The 23,333-nt window shown below is 39.0% G+C and overlaps 1 protein-coding gene across 6 annotated transcripts in view; it reads left to right on the plus strand.

Annotated features, from left to right (window-relative positions):
* Positions 1 to 23,043, plus strand: part of RESF1 (retroelement silencing factor 1) — a 47,907-nt gene extending 24,864 nt beyond the window's left edge. For 3 of the 6 annotated variants that reach the window (XM_042946215.1, XM_042946217.1, XM_042946216.1), the window contains one exon: positions 209 to 932. In XM_042946215.1, the coding sequence (XP_042802149.1) occupies positions 209 to 375 (167 nt within the window). In that variant the 3' untranslated portion in view covers positions 376 to 932. Of the gene's footprint in view, positions 1 to 208; positions 933 to 12,686; positions 13,364 to 21,184; positions 21,296 to 22,942 lie in introns of those variants that run through there. The other 3 variants (XR_006204768.1, XR_006204769.1, XM_042946219.1) reach the window with 3 other exon arrangements.
* Positions 23,044 to 23,333: the final 290 nt, after the last annotated feature.

Below are 23,333 nucleotides of genomic sequence, written 5' to 3' on the forward strand. Positions count from 1 at the left end.
GGATGAGAGTAGAAGAGAGTCCCCAAAAGAGGCAAGATGTCCTGTGTGTGTAATTTATAATTCTGTAGGTAAAAAGCCATAGTTTGTCCAACTCCTTGTCCTAATTTTATCCCAGAGAAGAGTGCAGGGTTACCCTCTCCATTTAAATTGATTGTATATTGGTCACAAACACTGAATAATAAAGTAAACAAAATTTCTGTTTCCTTAGATGATAATGTTTTGGCTAATGCAAGACTCTCCAAGAGAAGCTTCAGTGCAGATGGATTTGAAACACTACAAAATCCAGCAAAAGATTCAAAAGCAATGTTTCAAACCTACAAAAAGATGTATATGGAAAAGAGAAGCAGAAGCCTTGGTAGTAGTCCTTTAAAATAACTTCAAGGCTAATTTTTTTGATGGTTCTGTAATGGGCACCAGGAAGTTTCTGCCAGTTTCTTTTTAGAATATTTTGCTGAAAATGCTCAGAATTGTAAAAAATGTCAAGAGAGTTTGGATACTACATAAGTTTTATACATCTGTGAAATCAATTAAGTGGCTTGAGAACCTTGCTTGTGGGTACCAGACATAAGAGATAGATGGTATTTGTCAGCAAAACCATAAGGTATTGAATTTTGACATTACTGAACAAAGTTTACCATTGTTTATTTTGAAATGCTAACTATCGATCCTGAGGGAGGACTGTTGTTCTCAGTTAAGGACTTGTTTATTTTAGCTGGGACTGTAAATATATTTTTATTTCTAAAGCTTATTAGCAAAACTTATTTTTCAAAAATGCTCACTGTGAACGTCAAAGTATATTCTTAAGTATTTTATACCTAATTGTAAACTTTGTCAGAAGTCTTGTTTTGTACTTGTTAAGCTGAACATAATTTTTGGATAATGTTTAAACATTACTTTTCATACTTGAAATAAACATTTATTTTTTAAAAATATATATGTGAAGTCATAATGGATTGTGTTTCGTTTTCTACCCTCACAACAGGACACATTTTAGAAGGGTGTTTTTAAAAGGAGAAATGTTAAATTAAGCTGTCAGAAGTAAATATTTTTAGGGTGCATTCAGAAGAAGAGCAAACATTTTACTGGGGTCAGGAAATTGGAAGAAAGAAGGCAAAATAACGTTTCTGGGTTTTACTTTATGACTCCTAGAAATGTGTTGGTTAGTTTCATAAAATCTCAATGCCATATATATTATATTTATATATATTTATAAATTGTATATATTATATATGTTATATATAATATATATGGCACTGAGATTTTATGAAAATATAATAAATTATATATTATGTATAAATTATATATAATACATAAAATATATATGGTTCATACTTAACCACATTTCTGGGAGTAGGGAGAAATGGGGAGTTTAAGGGGAGTATAGTTTCAGTTTTGCTATTGTGAATATCCTTAACATCACTGAACTGCACACTTAAAAATCCTTAAGAGGGGCACTTGGGTGGCTCAGTTGATTGAGCATGTGACTTCAGCTCAGGTCATGTTCTCACAGCTTGTGAGGTCGAGCCCCACATTGGGCTCTGTGCTGACAGCCTGGAGCCTGCTTCAGATTCTGTGTCTCCCTCTCTCTCTGCACCTAACTCACTCATACTCTATCTCTGTCTCTCTGAAAAATAAACATTAAAAAAAATCTTTTTTACTAAAAAAAAAGTCCTTAAGATAGTAACTTTTGTGTGTATTTTATTACAAGTTTAAAAACTATGTTCCGAAGACTACAGAAGACTGGGCTTTTCATAAAATACTAAGCAGCTGTGCTCATTTTGACTATTTGATGGTTTCATGTCAATGATAAGATTCAGTTAGAAAAGCAGTGGTTGGGAAAACTGCTGGCACCATATTTTTAAGTCTTAATGTCTTTGAAAAAGTAGTGAAAATTGCTAATATAATTAAATCTCAACCCTTGAGTACACGTCTTTTAAATATTCTAAGTGGTGAAATAGCAAGTACAGAAACTGCATTTCAGAACAATCTGAAGCAGAGATTATAAGCAATAATGATACATTGGTCATTGAGGAAAAATGTAACATTTTGACTTGGGAACTAACTCAACCTTAGGATGTCATTTTTACTTGAAGGAATCATTGACATTTTTCTGAAAACTGCCCTCCTAACATTTCCATGAAAAAAAAGATATTTATTACCAATGATAAAATGAGCTTTCTAAAAAAAATTCAGATTTTGGAAAACTTCTATCAGACGGAGTTTCATAGCATCTTACTAATAGACCTCTGGTCAGCTCAGTGAAAATGAGTTTGATCATTTAAAATTTTTACAGTAGGCTCCATGCCCAAAGGGGGGCTTGAACTCAACCCTGAGATCAAGAGTCACATGCTGAACTGACTCATCCAGCCAGGCACCCCTGAATGTAATTCTTGATGTATGTCAATATTTGGAAGATCTGCATAACTTAGTGAACCAATGTTTTCTGATGACCGATGCATGTTGATAAGAGATTATTGAAAATGCCAGGTAGACCAAATGGATTTCGATAGAAGAATGCAAAAAGATACCTATCATGTCAAGCTTCCATGTTGCAACTAACCTTTAGGGAACACTGTCAGCTTTTGGTGCAGTGTCCAAGAAGAATATAATGCGATTATCTGAAAAAGCTGGAAGAAAGCTCTTGTGCACATAAGCCATCTATGTGTGTGAGATGGGATTTCCTAATACACTTAAACCATGGCATGGCTCAACAACAAGCTGAATGCACAAGTAGGTAGGAAATTCAAGGGTCTTCTATCAAGTCAGACATTAAAGAGATTGGCAGAAATGTAAAACAAGGCCAGACTTTTCATAATTTTGTTTGGATATATATTTTCCATAAAAATGCTATTTATGTAACCATGTAATAGGTTTACTTTTAAACAAAAACACTTGTTAAATGTTTGAATTTTTCATGGAATAAATATTGACATATCTCAATTCCTCAGTTTTTTAAGATGGTTTAAAAAATCAGTGATCACAGTGGTGATTAAGGAGCAAGCACAGATGGATATGGTTAGTCTTTTTTTAAATTTTTTATTTTTTTTGAGCATGAGTGGGGTAGGGGCAGAGAGAGAGGGAGACAGAATCCCAAGCAGGTTCCATGCTGTCAGCACAGAGCCTGATGTGCTGCTCGAACCCATGAACCTTAGATCATGACCTGAGCCGAAACCAAAAGTAGGACGCTTAACCACTGAGACTCCCAGGCACCCTGAATGTATTCAGACTTGCATCATTCCCAAAAGTCAACACTAACTTTCAAATATTTCAAAAAACTAGTATAGTGTAAAACAGGGTTGTATATAAGGTTGCATGTAACAATGTTGAATGGCTGCTTTTGTTATTCTTTAATACTTTTCATATTAGGAGTGCCTTTTACAATGTTAAGGCTAGAACCTTATTATAGGTACCAATGAACATCCTATGACAATGAATTTTCAAAGGACAGGAGAGAGTAGCCTGCATAAACCACTAAAATTAGTAAAAAGATAAATTCAGTCTTTTAGGTGTTTGAAGCTCTGAGCAGTGTGTCTAAAATATTCTTTATGCATGATACAGCAAAAGACAAACCCTCAATGAAAGAAAGACCAATGAAATTTCTTCAGGAAGAAGGGAACTGAAAATAGAAGTGAGATGCAAGAAAGGTCAAAGAAATCAGATATTCATCTAAAGAATGACTACAGAAAGAAAGCATTAATAAAACTGATTTTAAAGGAAAAAAAAAATCCATCTGACTGGTAACATTGGGCAGCATGTTACATATACCTTAGTTCCTGGAAATGGAAATTTGCAAGTGTTAAATACCTATAATGTATGAAGCTCTGTGGAAAGTATGGTACTACAACAGAAGCTGCAAAGAGGAGTAAAACAAGTTTTTCTAAGGAATTTCCAATCTGGAAGATGAGAAAAAGCAAGTGTCCAAATGTCAGTTGATATTTATGAGGGGCATAAATGTTAACAAAAGATGAAATACAATTAGAGAAATTTTACTTTGGAATGCCTTATATTACCTTACCACAGCCAGGTTAGTACCTTCCCTTGCCTTTATCTAGATGGAAGTGGCCAAAACTACTAGTCTTCCCAATTAATTTTTATCTGAGTTTCTTTTCAAGATAAGGGTCCAGAGAAAGGAGCACAAATAATATGTTGTTATTACAGTAGAAGCATAAATAATGTTGGTTTGTTACTATTTCCAGGTTTAAAGGAGTGCATTCAAGGTTCATTTTCTTCCAACTCTAGATGTTTAAAAATAGAACCCAGAAGTGTTCAAAACTCTCCTATATCAAGTTTAGACTACAGAGCAGAGATTATGGAGTATGAATCAGGACTGCAGCGAAACTATAGTTAAATGAAGACTATCACATCAAACAGCCATCAGGACTCGAAAGGCTTCTGAAATAGTCAAGAAAGCAAAGCTTGAGACTGAATGTCAGATTATTTTACATCAAGATTGGGAAGGTGCCCTGAAAAGGGTGTGAATACACCTTGAAGAAAGCTTTGCTGAGGAAGGTTAAGTGATACAAGCTGATAGCATTTCGATAGTCCTAGTAAACCTAGTAATCCTAGTAAACCTGCTGTAGATACAGGTAACCAGAAGGTAATCAATGAGCTTAATTGTTCAAAATGGTAGCCATTAGCCATATGTGTCTGTATTGAGCACTAGAATATAAAATGCACTAGACAGTTTGAACCTATGTTCCAAAGGAAGAGCCAGTGGAACTTGATGGTAGATTGGGTAAGGGAGAACAAGAGGGAGTAATGTTTTTTCTAGATTGTGCCACTGAGTAGGTAGAGAGGCCTGCCTTGCCTGTGTAACTAGGGAGTTGAAGTCTTTAGGCTGACCAGGAATTGATTACGTTAAGCCTGTGTCCAGTTTCCATAGAGCTTTTACTTGGAGGCCAGCCTGCAAGGCAACAGTCTTGAATAAATTAACCCACACCTCTTAGTGGTTGAGTCAACTCAGCATAACTTTTAGAAAGGAATGGACTTGTACTCTGAACACCATTTTCACAGACATGATTATTTTCATAGCTGATATTTCAGGGTAAATTTCATAAAACAAATTGAGGTTTAATTTGAAATCTTTGTAGTTTCTCCCAACTTTTGCTTTGCCTAAGTAGAATGGATTTGTCTATGAGATAATTGTTGTTTTTAATAGCAAGAAACAGACCATTGACCTGAATTGAAAGAGTTGGAAAGAGCAGGAAAGGAAATTGAGCATTTTCTTTTCTAAGTCCTTTTCAGTCACTTCCTTCCTGTCTTCTATTATCTGATCTCTCTGTAACTACATGTTGATAATGTTTGAGAGTCTAGGCTGTTGTAATTGTGGGGATTTGATGATCAGAACTGTTCCTGTCACTTTGGGAACATTTTAGATGTGTTAAATTCCATTGGTCATTGGGAATTTGCCTGCTCTGATTGCTTTGAATTGCATATCCAAAATGTGGCTCCTACGTTGTTATTATTTTCTGGACCCCAAACACTTTTAATTATTTTTAAGACCTCATATCAAATGTAAAACGTATACTTACTCATGACTGAATGGGCTGAGCAAAATATTAACTTCCTATGCATGGGGAGAATTAACTCCGTTCCTTTTGGATGCTTCAAAGAATCTTGTAGGAAACAAAATGTGTGGATAGTTAAGTTTTGTGCTCATACTCAAGTATGCCCTTTAGACCTTTACTCACTGCCTGTCATGAATGATTATTTAGTATGCATAGTAAACCAGGAAGTTATATTGTCCTTGTTATACATATAAGAAAACTGAGTTACAGAGAAATAAGGTCAAACAGCTTTAAAGTAATAAAGGAGCACCTAAGAATTAATGTAGTCATCAAAGAACTTCTAATTTGGTCCAAAACACCAAAGTCGGTGATTACAATACATTCCTTACCAAGGAACGTTTCATTACATGATAGTTACGAACATTTGCCCTTTCTCCATTATTAGAAGTGCTGGATTAATTTGCTTGAATATGTCTGCTATGTAATCCCAATATACTACTCCCACAGACGGCCCTTCAGTTTCCACCTCTGTTTGGCTTTGCACTTATAATTACTAGAGGCCTTGTGCTCCCCCACCCCCCCCCACCCCCCCCCCGCTTCACCTTGTGTCAGTGTGACCTTAACTTCCCTTACTCTTCCCTTCATTTGTGATTTAGTACTATATACCAACTTCATAGATTTGGAACATACTATCATGTGTTTATCCTTTTGCAGACTGAAACTCATTGTTAGATTCCTCCATCAGGTACTGACACTATGTAAGGCTTAAAACATTATGTCACAGTTCATAAGTTTCAGAGATCTGGGTGTGCTGGGCTGAGTGCCTCCTTCAGGTCTCTCACAGGCTGAATCATGGTTGTTGGTTGGGACTGTAGTTTCATCTGAAGGCTTGACTGAGGAAGGATCCACTTCCAAACTCATGCATGTGATTGTTGTCAGGGTTCAGGTGTTTCAGGCTTTTAGACTGAGTGCTTCTGTTCCTTGCCAGCATTGGCCTGCAGCTTCCTTCAATTCTTTGCCATGCTGGTTTCTCGATAAGGCAACCTACAACATGGCAGCTGACTTTCCTCAAAGCAATAGAACATGAGTGTGAGAAAGAGCAGGCAAGAGGAAAGTCACAGTCTTTTTGTTACTTAATTTCAGAAATGACATCCTGTTGTTTTGTTATATTCATTTTTTAGAAGTGAGTCACAAATTTCCAGCCCACATTCAAGGAAAAGGGGTTTAGAGGTCACTAGGGACCATCCTAGAGGCTCCCTACCACAGTCTTTACTACATTAAGCCCTTAATTCTTTTGTTGTATGGGAATGGAAGCATGACCTTTCTGTTAGATTTAGGTAGCTTTGTGTTTATTCCAGGGAAGCCTGGAATGGAAGTCTGGCTTCTTGGCCAAAATAAGAATAGACGATGATGCATATAGTTAAATGGTTACCTAACCTGGTTTTAACTCCCTGGTATATAGTATAAAACCCCTCAGTAAACTCATGCCTCAGCATCCCTGAGATTATAATATCTTGCTCCTATCTTGGTAGTTCATACTGCAAAGACAAAGTATGTTCTGTGTGATTAACCAAGGGCCCTGGGAGCTGTGCCCTGAAGCCTCCGATCTCTATCTGCCTGTGCTTTCCTTCCTGTACTGTATCCTTTAATTTTACTAAAGCCTTATATAAGCATATCCCCTGGAGTCACATCATCCCTTTGAGTGATCCAGTCCCATGTGATCATTGCAGTTAGGCTGGTCTGTCCCCACACTGTGCACTTCAGATATAGCCACTGTGTCTGAATCCCAACAGCATCCAGGTGGCTGTGGAAACTCCCAGCATTAGTCAAATAACCCATGGGGCTATGAAGAACCTCCTCAAATGCCTTTCCCTAAGGTCAGTTTTTCTGTGAGGGGAAGACCTCTTTCTATCCTGCTGCCCATGCCACTGTTCCCTATTGTTTCTTTATATAAAACCAGCTTGCTGAATTTTTATGTTGCTGTAGGAATGCTTATCATGTTATATTACAATTAATCTCAATCCCTAGACAGATTAGGAGCTTGAATGCAGGGACTCTGGCTTAATTTTATTTATATTCACATTGCCTATTGTCTAGCACAATGCTGTGCAATAGCAATGAAATATGGGCCACATATGTAATTTTAAGTTTTCTAGTAGTCCAATTAAAAAGTGTAAAAAAACGTCACTGCATTGACAGTATGGAGCCTGCTTGGGATGCTCTCTCCTCCTCTCTCTCTCTGCCCCTCCCCTGTTCTCTCTCTTTCTGTCTCAAAATAAGTAAAAATTTTTAAGGGTAAAAAAATTGGTAAAATTAATTTTAATAATGTGTTTCATCTAACCAATATATTTAAACTATATTATCAACATGTAATATGAAAATTACTGAGATATTTCTTTTCTTTTGATATTGAGATTTTGAATTTTAGTGTTTATTTTATATTTACAGTACATCCTAATCAGATTAGCATTTCAGATTCTCAATAGTCATGTGTAGCCTGTCACCACTGAATGGGACAGTCAGGACATGTTAGCACATAAAAGGTGTTCAAGTATCTCTAGGTACATAAGAGGTACTTATTTTTTTAGAATTTACCAATTGCTATGCCAGCTTATTCCTTGACACTTAGCATATATTATCTCAATACACATACAACCTTGAGACACAGGTATCATTATTCTCAGTGTTAAACAGAAAACTGGTTTTTTTCCACCATTGTATACCCAATTCCTGGCTTATTTTTAAGATATTTATTTTATGAATAAATGAATGACTATTGATGAGTGAACATTTGGGCTTAAATGTTCAAAAGTGAGTGACAGTCTCAAACCCAGCTCTCTGACTTCATCCATGGGCTCTTCACTCTCCTGCTATACTTCCTCTATGGACAGGTGAAAGAACTGATACGTTAATTAATAAGGAGCAAATTAATAAGAACCTGGAACTCTACCCAAAATACAAGAATCCAGCATGTATCACTTATGTGAAGCACTTGTTGAATAACTAAATTATCTGTCAGAAACTGTTTAAAAGTGTGGTTATTAGGAAAAATATGTTAAAAGACACGTGTTATGTCAATGACTAACAAAAAATGAATTCTTATTGCAGCCAACCTTATTGTGTATATCATGCCACTAGAAACAGATGAGAATAACTCTTATTTTTATCTATTTTTTAGTTGAAGTATAGTTGACACACAATGTTAAATTAGTTTCAGGTGTACAACATAGTGATTTGACAAGTGCATACATTACGTTACAATCAAAAGTGTAGCTCCCATCTTGTGTATGGTTGTAAGTGTATCACCATACAACTCTATTATAAATACCACTGACTATATTCCCTATGCTGTACCTTTTATCCCCATGACTTATTCATCCCATGACTGGAAAGCCTGTACCTCCCACTCCCCTTCACCCATTTCACCCATTCCCCCCAACCACTGCCCCTCTGGCAACCATTAGTTCTCTATATTTATGAGTCTGTTTGTTCCTTTGTTTTGGTTTTTAGATTCCACATATAAGTGAAATAATACAGTATTTGTCTTTATTTTTCTTATTTCATTTTATTTCATTTATTTCACCTTCTAGGTCCATACATGTCACAAATGGCAAGATCTTATTCTTTTTTATGGCTGAGTAATATTGGGCTCTGTGTGTGTGTGTGTGTGTGTGTGTGTGTGTGTGTGTGTGTATGACATCTTTATTCATTTATTGATGGACGCTGCTGCTTCCATATTTTGATTATTGTAAATAATGCTGCAATAACCATAGGAACACATATATCTTTTTTACTTTTTCTTTGGGTAAATAATAATGGAAATGGATCATATGGTAATTCTATTTTTATTTATTTATTTATTTATTTTTAAATTTGTTTATTTCTTAGAGTGCACAAGTGGAGGAAAGGGGGCAGAGGGAGAGAGAGAGAGACAAAGAGACAGAGAGAGAATCTTAGGCTCCATGCCCAACACCGAGCCTTCCATGAGGCTTGATCCCACAACCCTGGGAGCATGACCTAAACCAAAATCAAGAGTCAGACACTCAACCAACTGAGCCACCCAGGTGCCCCTATTTTTAATTTTTTAGGAACCTCCATATTGTCTTCCACAGTGGCTATACCAATTTGCATTTCTGACAATAGTACACAAGGGTTCCCTTTTTTCTACGTCCTCACCAACACTAGTTGTTTCTTGTGTTTTTTATTTTAGCCATTCTAACAAATGTGAGGTGGTATCCTCTGAAGGTTTTCATTTACATTTCCGTGATGATGAGTGATGTTAAGCATCTTTTCATGTGTCTCTTGGCCATCTGTGTGACTTCTTTGGAAAAACGTCTATTCAGGTCCTCTGTCCATTTTTTAATCTAATGTGTATGTGTGTGTGTGTGTGTGTGTGTGTGTGTGTGTGTGTGTGTGTGTGTTGAGTTGTATAAGTTCTTTATATATTTTGGATATTAATCCCTTATTGGGTATATCATTTACAAGTGTCATCTCCCATTCAATAGGTTGCCCTTTAGTTTTGTTGATGGTTTCCTTTGCTATGCAAAAGCATTGTATTTTGGTGTAGTCCCAATAGTTTATTTTTGCTTTCATTTCACTTGCCTGAGGAGACATATCTAGAAAAATGTTGCTAAGGCCAGTGTCAGATTACTGCCTATGGTTTTCTTCCAGATGTTTTATGGTGTCAGATTTCACATTTGGATCTTTTATCAATTTTGAGTTTATTTATGTGTATGGTATAAGAGAGTGGCCCAGTTTCATTCTTTTGTAGGTAGCTTCCAGTTTCCCTAGCATCATTTATTGAAGAGACTGTCTTTTCCCAGAGAATAACTCTTTAAATAGCCTTTGAATTAGTATACTTCAATATCCCACAGACCTTCCTTTCATGAGCAAATTCTTGGATATGATTAAATGTGAAGCAGATAGAGAGGGACTGTTCATTCACCTGTGTAGCAGCTACAAACTGGCATAGTCCAGACAGGTCCAAACCAATACTAAATGACTAGCAGAATCTGTGTAGGGATTGCCCTATTTGGTTCTATAGGCTTTTAGGAACCTTGTTTATTGGTTAGTCAGGGAAATATCACCAGCTACCCCTACTCTGGCTTTGTATAGCAGCACTGGCCAATAGTTCTGTATCTACATGGTCTAACTGCAGCTGCTGGCCACCTGTGTCTATTGAGGAACTGAATTTTTAATTTTACTTAATTTTAATGAATTTAAAGTTAAATAGCTACATGTGACTATTTGACCACATGTTTCTTCTTGGATAATACAGTGTTACAGGGTGGGTGGAAGATTTCCACAGATGTATCTCTCTGTCACTGGGATCCCCATAGGCTTATGGGAGTTATCAGTGGCACCCTGGTAGAGCCTGTCTGAGGCCTTATCTGAGTTCCCCTGTGGGCTGATTCAGCACCTAGTTGCCCTCTTGCCTCCTGACGATAATTCTTTCTACCTCTAGGACATGGACATATAACAATGAGTATATCTACGTGTAGCTTAGACATCTGCCTTTGAACAATTTCCTTTCTTTTATAGAGTAAGATTTGTCATCTTGATATCCTGTAGAACTTTGGTCCATTTCTTTGATGATATTATGCTAACGAGATAGACCTGACAAATAGGAAAAAAAGTAAGCATTCTGTAAGACTTAATAAAACACACACATGCCAGAGGATGGGAAATAAATGTAAAAAAATTCAAGGACTGCCACATTAGTGAGATTTTGGGGGTCTGACTATAGTCTGGCGCACAAGTTGTACCACTCACCACAAAGAGGCACAGTGTTTGATGAACCTCTTTGGGGTCGTGGGTAACATACACCATAAATGGATGTGTTGCCCTAAGTAATTTATAAAGTAATTCACACAACTCCACCTTTATATGAGGCCACAAGCAAGAGAAGGCTCTATACCATGCTCAGGCTATGGTGCAAGCCATCTTCCCCTCTGGCCTAATGGCCCAGGGAGTCCAATGGTACAGGGAGTTTTGGTGCTGTATGAATCCTCTCCAAACCCTGCCCCCCCCCCCCGCCTTTATTTTAAAGGGGAATTCTAGCAAAAACCCCTAGCATCATGCCCTCTTTTGTTGACAAGTATTCTCCATTTGGAAAAAGAGTTCCTAGATTGCTACCAGGCCCTGTTCTTAGGACATAAATTGACTATGCTGAACTGTCCATCATGAATGGGGTATTCTCTGATTCACAAAACTATATAATTGGGTTGGTGCAGCAGCATTTCATTGTTACAGGAAACAGTATATACATGGCCAGTCCAAGCAGCTCTTTTTTTTTTTTTTAATGCTTTTTTACATTTATTTATTTTTGAGAGACAGAGAGAGACAGAGCACAAGTTTGGGAGACGCAGAGAGAGGAGGAGACATAGAATCCGAAGCAGGCTCCAGGCTCTGAGCTGTCAGCACAGAGCCCGACGTGGGGCTCGAACTCACAAACCATGAGATCATGACCTGAGCCGAAGTCGGACACCCAACCAACTGAGCCCCTCAGGTGCCCCAAGCAGCTCTTAAGGCATAATTAGAATATAGAAGCAAGTCACCTCAGTGTTCTGTCATACCTCAGTCCACACATATGGCTGCATGAGGAGTGAATGAAAAGAAAGAAAGTAGGGTCCTGGTTTATGAACTGGGTTTGTTTAGTATGCTGACTCCAGCCAGAACTATTTTATAGCCCTACTTAGAAATGATACTAAATGACAGTGATAAAGCCAACCTTGTTATAGCCTGCCACCAGGAACAGATGAGAGTAGTTCTTTTAAATGACTTTTGAGTTACTTATACTGAAATACCCCACGGCCTTTATAAGAGCAGATTCTTGGATGTGATTAAAGTGAAGCAGAGATAAAGTACTGGTTCATTCACCTTTATAGCATCTACAAACTGACTAGTCTAAACAGGCAACAAAAACAACAATAAATAACTATCAGAACAGAATTCCCTATCTGGTTTGATAAACCTATTAAGCAAGTATGAGAGTGACTGACGAGCCATTGCATCTGGTTATCAACTTTGGACTTTGGTGGATAGGTATCCTGATGTATGAATTAACATTGATTCATGGACAGGGGCTAATGGGTTGACTTGCTGGTTAGAAACAGTATATCCAGTACTGTGGGTGTCAGTCAACCTCTTTCACCAGCCACCCTGGTGTTTGCTTACTAGGCCTATCTATAAAGTGAGATGGCAGCAGGGAAGTAGGCTCTGCGTGGACCTCCCCTCACTTCTGCCTCTGCTGGGTACCCGTGTGCTGTGAGTCAAAGCCATGCTGACAGACAGAGCACGCCATTCTCCAAGGAACTGATGAGCTACTTGGAGGCAGGTGAGTACATTGGACACTTTGCATCATGGAAGGAGCAGCAGTTTGTTCTCCTGGGCATAGAAACATATTTCAGAAATGAATTAATCTTTTCCTGCCCCAAGCGCTCCACCAGCACTAAACAGAAGACCATACTCGTTGCCATTTATGTTCCATACAAATCACTTCAGACCAAGGAACTTGTTTATATGGAAGGACATAATAGAATGGAATTACACTCAGGATACACCAACATTATCACAAGCTCCAACAACCCAAAAGCATCTGGCTTGACAAAATGGTAGATTGGCCTGCTAAAAATCCAGTTACTACATTAGCAGAAAGAAAATTACCTTACAGGATTGAGATGCTGTTTTACAGGATGAATAATTGACTTAAATCAGTAGACAGCAACTATACCTTTCCCTCGTAGCTAAATATATGAGCCCAGGAACCAAGGGGTGGAGGTCAGGGATGGTCCTATTCAGTCTTTTCCTTGTCTTTTAAAAATTGAGATGTGGGGCACCTGGGTGCCTCAGTTTGTTAAGTATCCAACTTCTGCTCAGGTCATGATCTCACTTTCGAGCCCTGCATTGGGCTCTCTGCTGTCAGCATGGAGCCTGCTTCAGATCCTCTGTTCCCTTCTGTCTCTGTCTCTCACCTACTTGTGCTCTCTCTCTCAAACATAAATAAATATTTAAATGTAAGTAAATAAAAATTGAGGTGTAATGCACATTTACATAGTGTACAATTAATTAATTATATTTTTGAGAGAGAGAGAGAGAGAGAGAACAAGCAGGGGAAAGGGTCAGAGGGAGAGAGAGAGAGAATCCCAAGCAGGCTTCATGCCCAGTGCAGAGTCCAGCATGGGACTCGATCCCACAAGAGTCACTCAACTGACATTCAACTGACTGAGGCACCCAGGTACGACACCATGAAGTGATTTTCTTTAAAATATATTCACAAAGTTGTGCAACCATCACCACTATCTGATTCCAGAACATTGTCATTATCCTTAAAAGAAAGCCTGTACCCTTAGTGGTGTCCCTCCATTTCCCTTCCTCCAAGCCCTAGGTAATCACTCATCTACTTTCTGCCTCTGGGTTTGCCTATCCTGCATATTTCTTATGAATGAAATGATATATAATATGTGGCCTTTGTAGCTAGCTCCTTTCATTTGGTATGATGTTTTAAAGGTTCATTCATGGAGAATGTATCAGTACTTTATTCCTTTTTATGGCTAAATGATATTCCATTGTATGGCCTTTCACTTTTATCTGTTTTTTGTTTTTTTTTTTAAGTAAGCTCTATGCTCACGGGGCTTAAACTCACAACTCTGAGATCAAAAGTTGCATTCTCCACCAACTAAGCAATTATTTTTCTGAACTATAGCTCATTGATCTCTTGCATTAGTGGATTTTAAAAGGAGAATTCTTTAAAGGAAAAGTGGAAATTGAGGCTATTTGCTTTAATTCTTTGTTCTAGGATAATCTTGCCCAGGAATATAAAGAATACATAACTTCACTATTTGCTTTAGGATGTGCTTGCCAGTCAGTGTATCTGGGAAGATCATCTGTAGGAACATTTGCTATTAAGATAACAGCTTGCTCACCTGGAAAAAAGCTTGCTTCTCTGACAACAGTTTACTTATCGAAAATTACTTTAAATCCTCACTTTGCTGTCATAAACTTTGCCAGTTCCAACCAGGTCTCTGTCTAGAAGGATCTTCTTTAAACCACTAAAGTCTAGACCTTCAAAGCCTTAATCCTTAACCCTTCCTTAATCCACCCTCCTCCCCTCCTTCCCAGTCACAATTGAGTCAAGGTGGCACTGTCCTCTCCTGCAGTAAATTTAATAAACTCAACTCTCAACTTTGAGTAGATTTCTCTGGTGGTCTTATGCAAAGTTGACAAAATTTGACAAAAATGACAATGACTGGGCATTTTTTACAATTTGTAGGTAAACAAAATTCTCTTGTCAAACAGACTCTATGATCTAATCTTAGTTTCACATCTTACTTTCATTTTTTTCTTAGTTCACTTACCTATTTTTTTTTAAGTTTATTTATTTATAATCTCTACACTCAACATGGGGCTTGAACTCACAACCCCGAGATCAGGAGTCTCATACTCTACCAAGCCAGCTAGGTACCTCTAACTGCTCACTTATCTAAACCAGATTAAAATGACAATACTTGTTTTGAGCCAACCAAAATAATAAAGATCTGTGGACGTTGTTAAAATCAGATTTTTATTTTCCCACGTAATTATTAGTAGGCTGTCAATACAGGGTAAATATTTTTAATCAATATTAAGACTTGTATCTTCTAAGTACAGAAGCTACACAGTTACCTCTGATTTTGCATCTACAGTATATCTAGTTCCTTTAGCTTAATGTGGTAATTTATGGGAAATAAAATGTGGTTGTGTTTGTTACACTTTGAATCTTCAGAGTGGTGTTTTAAAATATTTTTTTAATGTTTATTTTTGAGAGAGAGAGTGTGTGAGTGGGGGAAGGGAAGAGAGAGAGAGAGACAGACAGACAGACAGACAGAATTCAAAGCAGGCTTCAGTTTCCAAGCTGTCAGCATGGAGCCCAATGTGGGGCTCGAACTCACAAACTAGAGATCATGATCTGAGCCAAAGTCAGACGTTTAACCAACTGAGCCACCCAGGCACCCAAATATTGATTTATTTTTGAGGGAGAAAGAATAAGTGAACAGGCGAGGGGCAGAGAAAGAGGGGGACAGAGGATCCAAAGTGGGCTCCACGCTGACATCAGATAGGCTGATGTGGGGCTCAAACTAACAAACCTCGAGATCATGACCTGAGCCAAAGTTGGGTGCTTAACCAACGGAGCCACTCAGGTGCCACAGAGTGATATCTTTAGATAAAATATTAGAGTTAAAATATTATCAACCCTCTGCATAAAGTCTTCATTGACTTGGCATTGCTCCGAAGGTAATTTCAATGTTCTTCATCCAAGTGAAAGGCACTGCATTGGCTCTTGCTGTAGTGTCAATTTTCAGGTCTCAACACTCCCCATCTCTCTCAGTTTCCCAACACCCAAGGTTCCCTCCTTTCTTTGAACACCCCCAATTCCTCTGCCATTCAAGGCCATCACATTTGCAGTTCTATTTCCTGGAACATTCCCCTTGTCTTCAACATTTCTTTCTGCTCCTCTAGGTCTCATCTTTTAGATGTCAACTTAAATAGCACTTCCTGGGATGCATCCCAAGGCATCCCAGTCTAGATGGGATAGTCTTAGTCATAGTCTTCTTTGCACTCCACCTTTTCCTTCCTAGCGCAAACCTCAGCTGTAAGGATATAACCATTTGCATGCTTATTCCATGTTGTGTCTCCCACTGGGCTCTAAGTTCTCTGAGGCACTTTGTTTACTGTACAGCACAGTGCCTTTCTCCTAGGAGTCCCTCCATAGATGCTTGTGGAACAGATGAATCAATTTTTATTTTTATGTTTTTTAGAGAGAGAGCGCAAGCAAGAGAGGGGCAGAAAGAAGAGAGGGAGAGAGAATCTTAAGCAGGCTCCACACTGGGCATGGGAGAGAAACAATAAACTCTCAGAGCTTGATCTCATGACCATGAGATCATGACCTGAGCTGAAATCAAGAGTTGAATGCTTGGGTGCCTGGGTGGCTCAGTTGGTTGAGCATCCGACTTCAGCTCAGGTCATGATCTCATGGTTTGTGGGTTCAAGCCCCGCATCGGGTTCTCTGCTGTCAGCGAGGAGCCCACTTCAGATCCTCTATCCCCTCCTACCCCCTCTGCCCCTCCCCCACTGGTGTCTTCTCTCTCAAAAATAAATACAATATTAAAAAAAAGAGAGTTGAATGCTCAACTAACTGTGCCACCCAGGCGCCCTGATGAATCAATTTTTAAAACTCACTTTTCTACATAATTATTCTTTCAATATGGGAAAGTATGCTAAGTAAAATAATTTTTTTTTGCTAAGTTTTTTTTTGCTAAATTTTAGGCAAATTATAGTTACAACTTAGCTATGACTATATTAGGTAGAATGACTTGAAGGAGTTCCACTTTTGTGGACCTTTCATACAAGATCAAAGTCTGGAAGTCCCGCTGGGTGAGAAGATTGAGTGGCTTCCTGTTTTCTTGGGTTATCACTTTTGGTGACTTGCTCCCCTAACCAATGTCCTCTAGTTCCTGGCTGCCTGCTCATGGTAAGAGTCCAGTACTTCACCAGTTAGAACCTTCATGAAGTAAGGGAGGCTTATCAGTTTGAGCATGCTGGTGCCAAGACTCCCAGAAGTAGGAATAAAACAACCAAGATTTAAGTTTCTGCAGCATCTGGAGATATAAGTTCTCTTCCTTCAGTTTCTTCAACTATTAAAAAAAAAAAAAACAAAACGACAGATTTAACTCCATAAGTTTTAAAGTTTTTTTTTTTATTCCCTGATTCTAAAGAGAGTAAGTCTATAGAGGCAAATTGGGAAAATTCAAAAGAAATTTAAAATGACCTCAAATCCCACTATCTATAGGTGACAATGATCAATTCTTGGGTTATTTCAAATAGCTTGTGTGTAGGGCTACTTCCAGAGCTCTAAGATGCAGTTTTGGGCTCAGTGAACATCCTTATAAGTTTACTTCACTCCAGTCTCAGTGGCTTTTTTGTAGCTCCTTGAATGTTAGAAATACTCTACCCCAGGGCCTTTGTACTTACTGTTCTTTCTGCCTGGAAAAATATCTCCTCAGATAGCTACATGGTACATTCCCCGACCCTCTTTGTATAGGCACTCAGATGTCACTGCGATAGTTAAAATTTATGTCGGTTTGACTAGATCATGGGATGCTCAGATATCTGATTAAACTATTTTTGGGTATGTCTGTGAGGGTGTTTCCAGGAGAGATTAGCATTTGAATTGGGGAACTGAGTAAAGTGGTTTGCCCTTCTCAGTGTAGGTGAGTATTATCTAATCTGTGAAGGGCCTTATTAAAACAAAAAGTAGAAGGAAAGTTGAATTAGCTTTCTGCCTGACTTCATGAGCTGGGACATTGATCTCCTGCCTCTGCTGCTCCTTAGTTCTCAGGTCTTCAGACTTGGACTGGAATCTACCATCGTGTGTTGGCTGTCAGGCTATAGAGCTGTACCATTAGCTTTTGTGCATCTCCAGATTGTACACATCAGATCTTGGGACTTCTCGGCCTCCACAATCATATGAGCTAATTAATACCGTATAATAAATCTCTCTCTCATTCTCTCTCTCTTCCTATCCATCCATCCATCCATCCATCCATCCTGCTTCTGTTTCTCTGGAAAACCCTGACTATTACAGTCACTTTTCAGAGACACTTTCCTAGGCCACACTATCCAAAGTACACCCTCATCCTTGGGGCTGATTTATTTTTCCTCCTAGTGTCTATCACAGTGTTTTGTTATATGATATGTTTATTAGCTTATTGTTTCTCTCCCTGCTAGAATTTAAATCTCTGCAAACAGGGCTTTGCCTTGTTTCTTGGTGCCTATTTTTATTTCTTTAACAAAAACTTATATACCATTTTCTATATGCTAGGAAATAAGTGCTTTAAAATGCACTACCATGAGTGCTTTAAAAATATGAACTCATTTTGTCCTCATAATAATGTTCTGGGGTAGGTACTTCTCACTATCCTCCTTTTATAGATGGAGAAATGGAAGCACAGATTAGTAAAGTACATAGTCCAAGGTCACACGACTAGTAAGTGGCAGAACTGAGATTTGAACTGATTAAGTCTGATTCTAGAGTCTGTACTTTTGACCATGATTGTATGCTATGTAGAACAGTGCCAGGCATTATAGTAGGTATTCAATAAATGCTAGTTGGATGAAAAATGCTTTCCTATGATTTTTCTTTGCACAGGTTCAGGCTAGTATTTTGTTTCAAGGCAAAAACTGCATCTCTGAATTCTGTATTTCAGGGCCGACATTGTCTCTCTCAGATAGTCACAACCTGACTATCAGCTAGTTGGAAGGTCAGGATGAAATCACTGCTCTCTGATTCTAAATCCTAGTGTATTCTTTGACTCCTACTAAATCTGGGATCACAGACCATTGGTGGGGACATCATTCTAGCATATGAATCAGATCAAAAGATTTGGAAAAAAAAGTTTAAGTTTTCTCTTCTGAAGGTAAATAAATATAAAATGAAAACAAGCAGGAGTGAATGTTGGCACACAATGCAAACCAACACAAAAATTTAAAGTAAAACTGGAACATATAAAACAACGTTTTGCCTGGGGTGCTCCCCGTTAGCAATACTCCTGCCAGTCAAGAGAAGCACATTTACTGTCCTAGAAGTAAGACCCTAAGGAGAAGGTACTTCACTGGGAATTCTGGAAGGTGGAGGACCCACAGGGGACAGCCAGGGAGAAAACAAGAAAGAATAAATAACCTGAGCCACAAAACCAAGAGTTTGAGCTGTTACAGTTCACAGTGTGAGTCTTACCTTGTTCTGCTTCCCCAGTGGCGGCAATGGAGAGGACATTGTAAACACTCAACCAAACGGTTGCCCCGTTTTGGATGATTTCACACTTACAGAAAATGAAAAATATGTGGCTTTTACATTCCCTGTCCTTTCCCTATTCCCTTCTTTCAGTTTTCTACCAAATCACTGGGAATCTTTTATTAGTGAGCTGTACTCACTTTATAGCTTGATTTTGTTTACCCTGGGGCCAAGGACAATTCCATTTGTTTAAAGAGGCAGAAGATAAGAAAATGTAAGTGACTCCTTGTCCTTGAGCCTGGCATGAAGTCTAGACAGTGGAGCAAATTTCAGGGTTAAGGGCCTTCAGGAGGGTGGCATTAATAAATACTTTACTCAAATTACTAAATGCTAAAGCCAACAACATTTTAAAATTTTAGTTAGGTAACTACCTGCTCTCTCTGTCTTGCAAATGTTTTAGACAGGTGTTAAGGAAGAGCCCTACTGGCTCAAACCAAGACTCTTCTTAAGTTAATTGCATGAAGTTGAAGAAAATTGAAAGATACTGTCGCGCAGTGTGATTTCTTTTTTTCCCCCTCATATTTATACCCATATTTTGTGAAACATTCCATTGCGCAGTAAGATTCCCACAGAAAACTTGTCTTATAATCCTTAGTTACAGATGAGGACTCTTGAGATGACGAGGGGGTGTGTAATTTGTCCCGAAAACACATGGATGGCAAATGGCAGCAACAGAACATGAACACGGGCATCAAGATGAACACTGCCCTACACTGCTGCTTTGTATTTTCGAGTCATGAGTAAAGATAGATGCCTCCTAACTTGATTAACTTTTTACTCTTTACTTCTTTTTTTTACTCTTCTCTTTTTTATTCTTCTACTCTTTTTCACTCTTCTTCTTTTTACTCTTCTACTTCTTCTTCTTCTTCTTTTTTTTAACGTTTATATTTGAGAGAGAAACAGAACGCAAGTGGCAGATGGGCAGGGAGAGGAAGACAGAATCCAAAGCGGGCTCCAGGCTCCCAGCTGTCAGCACAGAGCAGGACATGGGGCTGGAACTCATGAACTACGAGATCATGAACCTGAGCTAAAGTTGGATGCCCCATTCTTCAGCAATTTTATACTGAGGAAGGATTCAAAAGAGAGGCAAGAATGTTCTAATTCCATAAGCTGCATTGTTATGTCTCCTGGAAAAAAGTTCCTTTTCATCCGAATATGGCTTTTGATTTCTTTTCCCCGTGTTTGTGAGTCAGTTTACTCTTGATGTTAAAAAATATTTTATTCATATAATTTTACAAAAGAAAATAAAAGAGCAACTATATTGCCAGAAACATTTCTGAAAAGTCTTATAAACTGATTTTAAAACAAAACAAAATCCTTTAATTTTATTATGGGTTTTCAGAATATATTTCAGCAAGGATTGCATTCATGAGCCAACCAAGAAGTAATTTGGAGCTGTGATAAAAATGATAAAAATACCTGTGCTCAAAAACTGCTTGGGAATTGAAAGGTAATCTCAGAGGACTAGGCTTTCATATGCTAAATAGAACCGGAGGAACAACGCAAATGTTCTTCATCTGGTGAATAGACAAAGCAAAACAAACAACTTGTGGTAAATTTGTACTATGGAATGTTATTCATCAGTAAAAAGTAATGAAGTGCTTATATAACCTGAAAGAACCTTGAAAAGATTATGCTAAATGAAAGAAGCCAGTCACAAAGTACTCCACAAAGTGTGGAGGGATTGGGGCAGGGGAGGGGGGGGGTCATAGGTAAAGACTACGTGGTTTCTATTTGAGGTGATGAAAATGTTCTAAAATTGATTGTGATGATGGGAGCATAATTGAATACACTAAAACCATTGAATTGCACATTTTACTTTTTAATTTAATTTAATTTTTTTTTAAAGTAGGCTCCACATCTGACGTGGGTTGTGAACTCACGACCCTGAGATTACAAATCCCATGCTCTACTACTGACTGAACCGGCCCGGCACCCCTGAATTGCACACTTTAAAAGGGTAAATTGGATGATATGTGAATTATACTTCAATAAAGCTGTTTAAAATGTTATTCACAGTTTATTTATCTGTTGTGCTTACTCCTCTTTATCTGTTAGGTTCATCCTTCCACCCACCACTGCTCTGGCAACCACAAGTGTGTTCTCTGTGTTTAAGAGTATATTTTTTTGTTTGTCTCTTTTTTGTCTTTGTTCATTTGCTTCTTAAATTCCACATATGAATGAAATCATACAGCCTTTGTCTTTCTCTGAATTGTAATGCCCCCGATTTCAAATCCAAGAGACCACCAAGGAGCCGATACTGATGCAAACGCACGAGGGTTTATTTGCAAGCTTCAGCTTGGGCCCAAGTATACCCGACACAGCAGAGCAGGGACTTGGACCCCTACGTTAAAAGGCGTAGCAGTTTTATAGGGGCCGGTGGCCAATGAGATTGTAACACACACAGAAAGTTGCATAATCATGTTAGTCCACACACAGGTGGCCAATTGAATTACAATTTACCCTATAGTAACTGTTTGAACTAGCCTATCACTCTGGTCAGAATTGGCGCGCAAGCTTGGCGGGCAAAAGGCGGGGTTTACATTCTTTGGTCGTTAGTGGTTCCGTATTCCTATATGAGCCGGTCTCCAGTAAGGGTGTGCTCAGTGGCTTAACTAGGGTGGGGGAGTGTCTTGAGCAACAAGTAGGTCATGTGGGGGTTATATATGAGATGGTGGGTGTAGCACAAAATGGAGTTAGTCTTGCTCTGCTTGTCCAGGGGTAGGGGATTTTTGTTAAATTCCTTGGGTCCCACATGAATTATTTCATTTAGCTCTATACCCTCTAGGTCTATCTGTGAGGGCCACTGGTAGGCAACAGGCTTGAACAAAGGAGAGGTGAGCAAGGCAAAGGGCCCATGGTGACCACCAAGCTGAATACAAACAGGCTTATTAAGTGACCCACCTTGAAATGGCCACAGGCCCTAAATGACCAATGGACTGCTTACAACCAGTCACAGTTCCTAAGATTACCAAAAAAGGGAAGATTCCATATGTCCCCATACTCCCTTACTCAGCTCTTTAACTATGGACCCTCGCCACTGCCTTGTGGCAGACAATCTCTCCTTTGCTGTCCTGCCCGCTACTTTCTTGCAGTGTATTCAATAAACTTGTGTCTCTTTCATTCTGTCTTGGATGAATTCTTTCACTACCCGTGCTGCCAGCCCCCACCCAATCAGAGCGCCCCACATTTGGTGGCCCGTATTGGGACCCTTTGTTAGCCTGGGACTGTCCCCAGATTCTCCAGGAATATCTTGGGACTTTCCCTCAGTGAACCGACTCTAGTACTCTTTGGGGAACTGACAAACTCCAGTGAGGTTACCCCTCAGTAAGGATCCGAAGATCCAGGGGGAACCCACCAGACCATTCTTTCCTAGAAGGGTGAGGGATTTCCCTCTTTGCCCTTCAGAGGGATTCTTCCCTCCCTCTCCTTTCTTTCTTTGGCATTTCCACAGTGTAACCCTAGTATTCCTCAGACTTCTGAAGTTCTGGCCGGGTCATCTCCCTCATGTGGTCCAAAGTCTGAGGCAACAGGTCAGACTGCCCAGGCGTGTGAGGGCAAAGGACTGCTTTCCCCTCCTCTGACACTCCATCTGTAACTTGTTTAGGGTGAGTCTGCACACTCTACGGACCCAGTTGGGACACTTTCATGACACTGGCTGACTCTCAACTGCTGTGTTTCTTTCACCACGCCCCCCACATTTCCTTCCTTCCTGGAGATCCAGCTGCCATCTTGATCTATAGGCAAAACACATTCTGACGTGTCTGAATGGTAAGTCCTCCCCATCCTTTCTCCAACCCAATTTGGCCACCTGGTGTTCAGCTTTCTGTGTTGCAGGGGATGCCCCAGCAAGGATTAAAATTGCCCTTTGCTCTGACCCTCTCCTTGGGACACCCTAGTAGAGTCAGTTGTCCTGTATAAGGTCTGGTCCTTTTTCAGATCAGTGGGATGCCCTGACTGAAATCGTGACCACAAGTTGGAGCTCTGTTCCCTTTGGT

The sequence above is a fragment of the Panthera leo genome, chromosome B4 (genome assembly GCF_018350215.1).
Source record: "Panthera leo isolate Ple1 chromosome B4, P.leo_Ple1_pat1.1, whole genome shotgun sequence".
NCBI lineage: Eukaryota > Metazoa > Chordata > Mammalia > Carnivora > Felidae > Panthera > Panthera leo.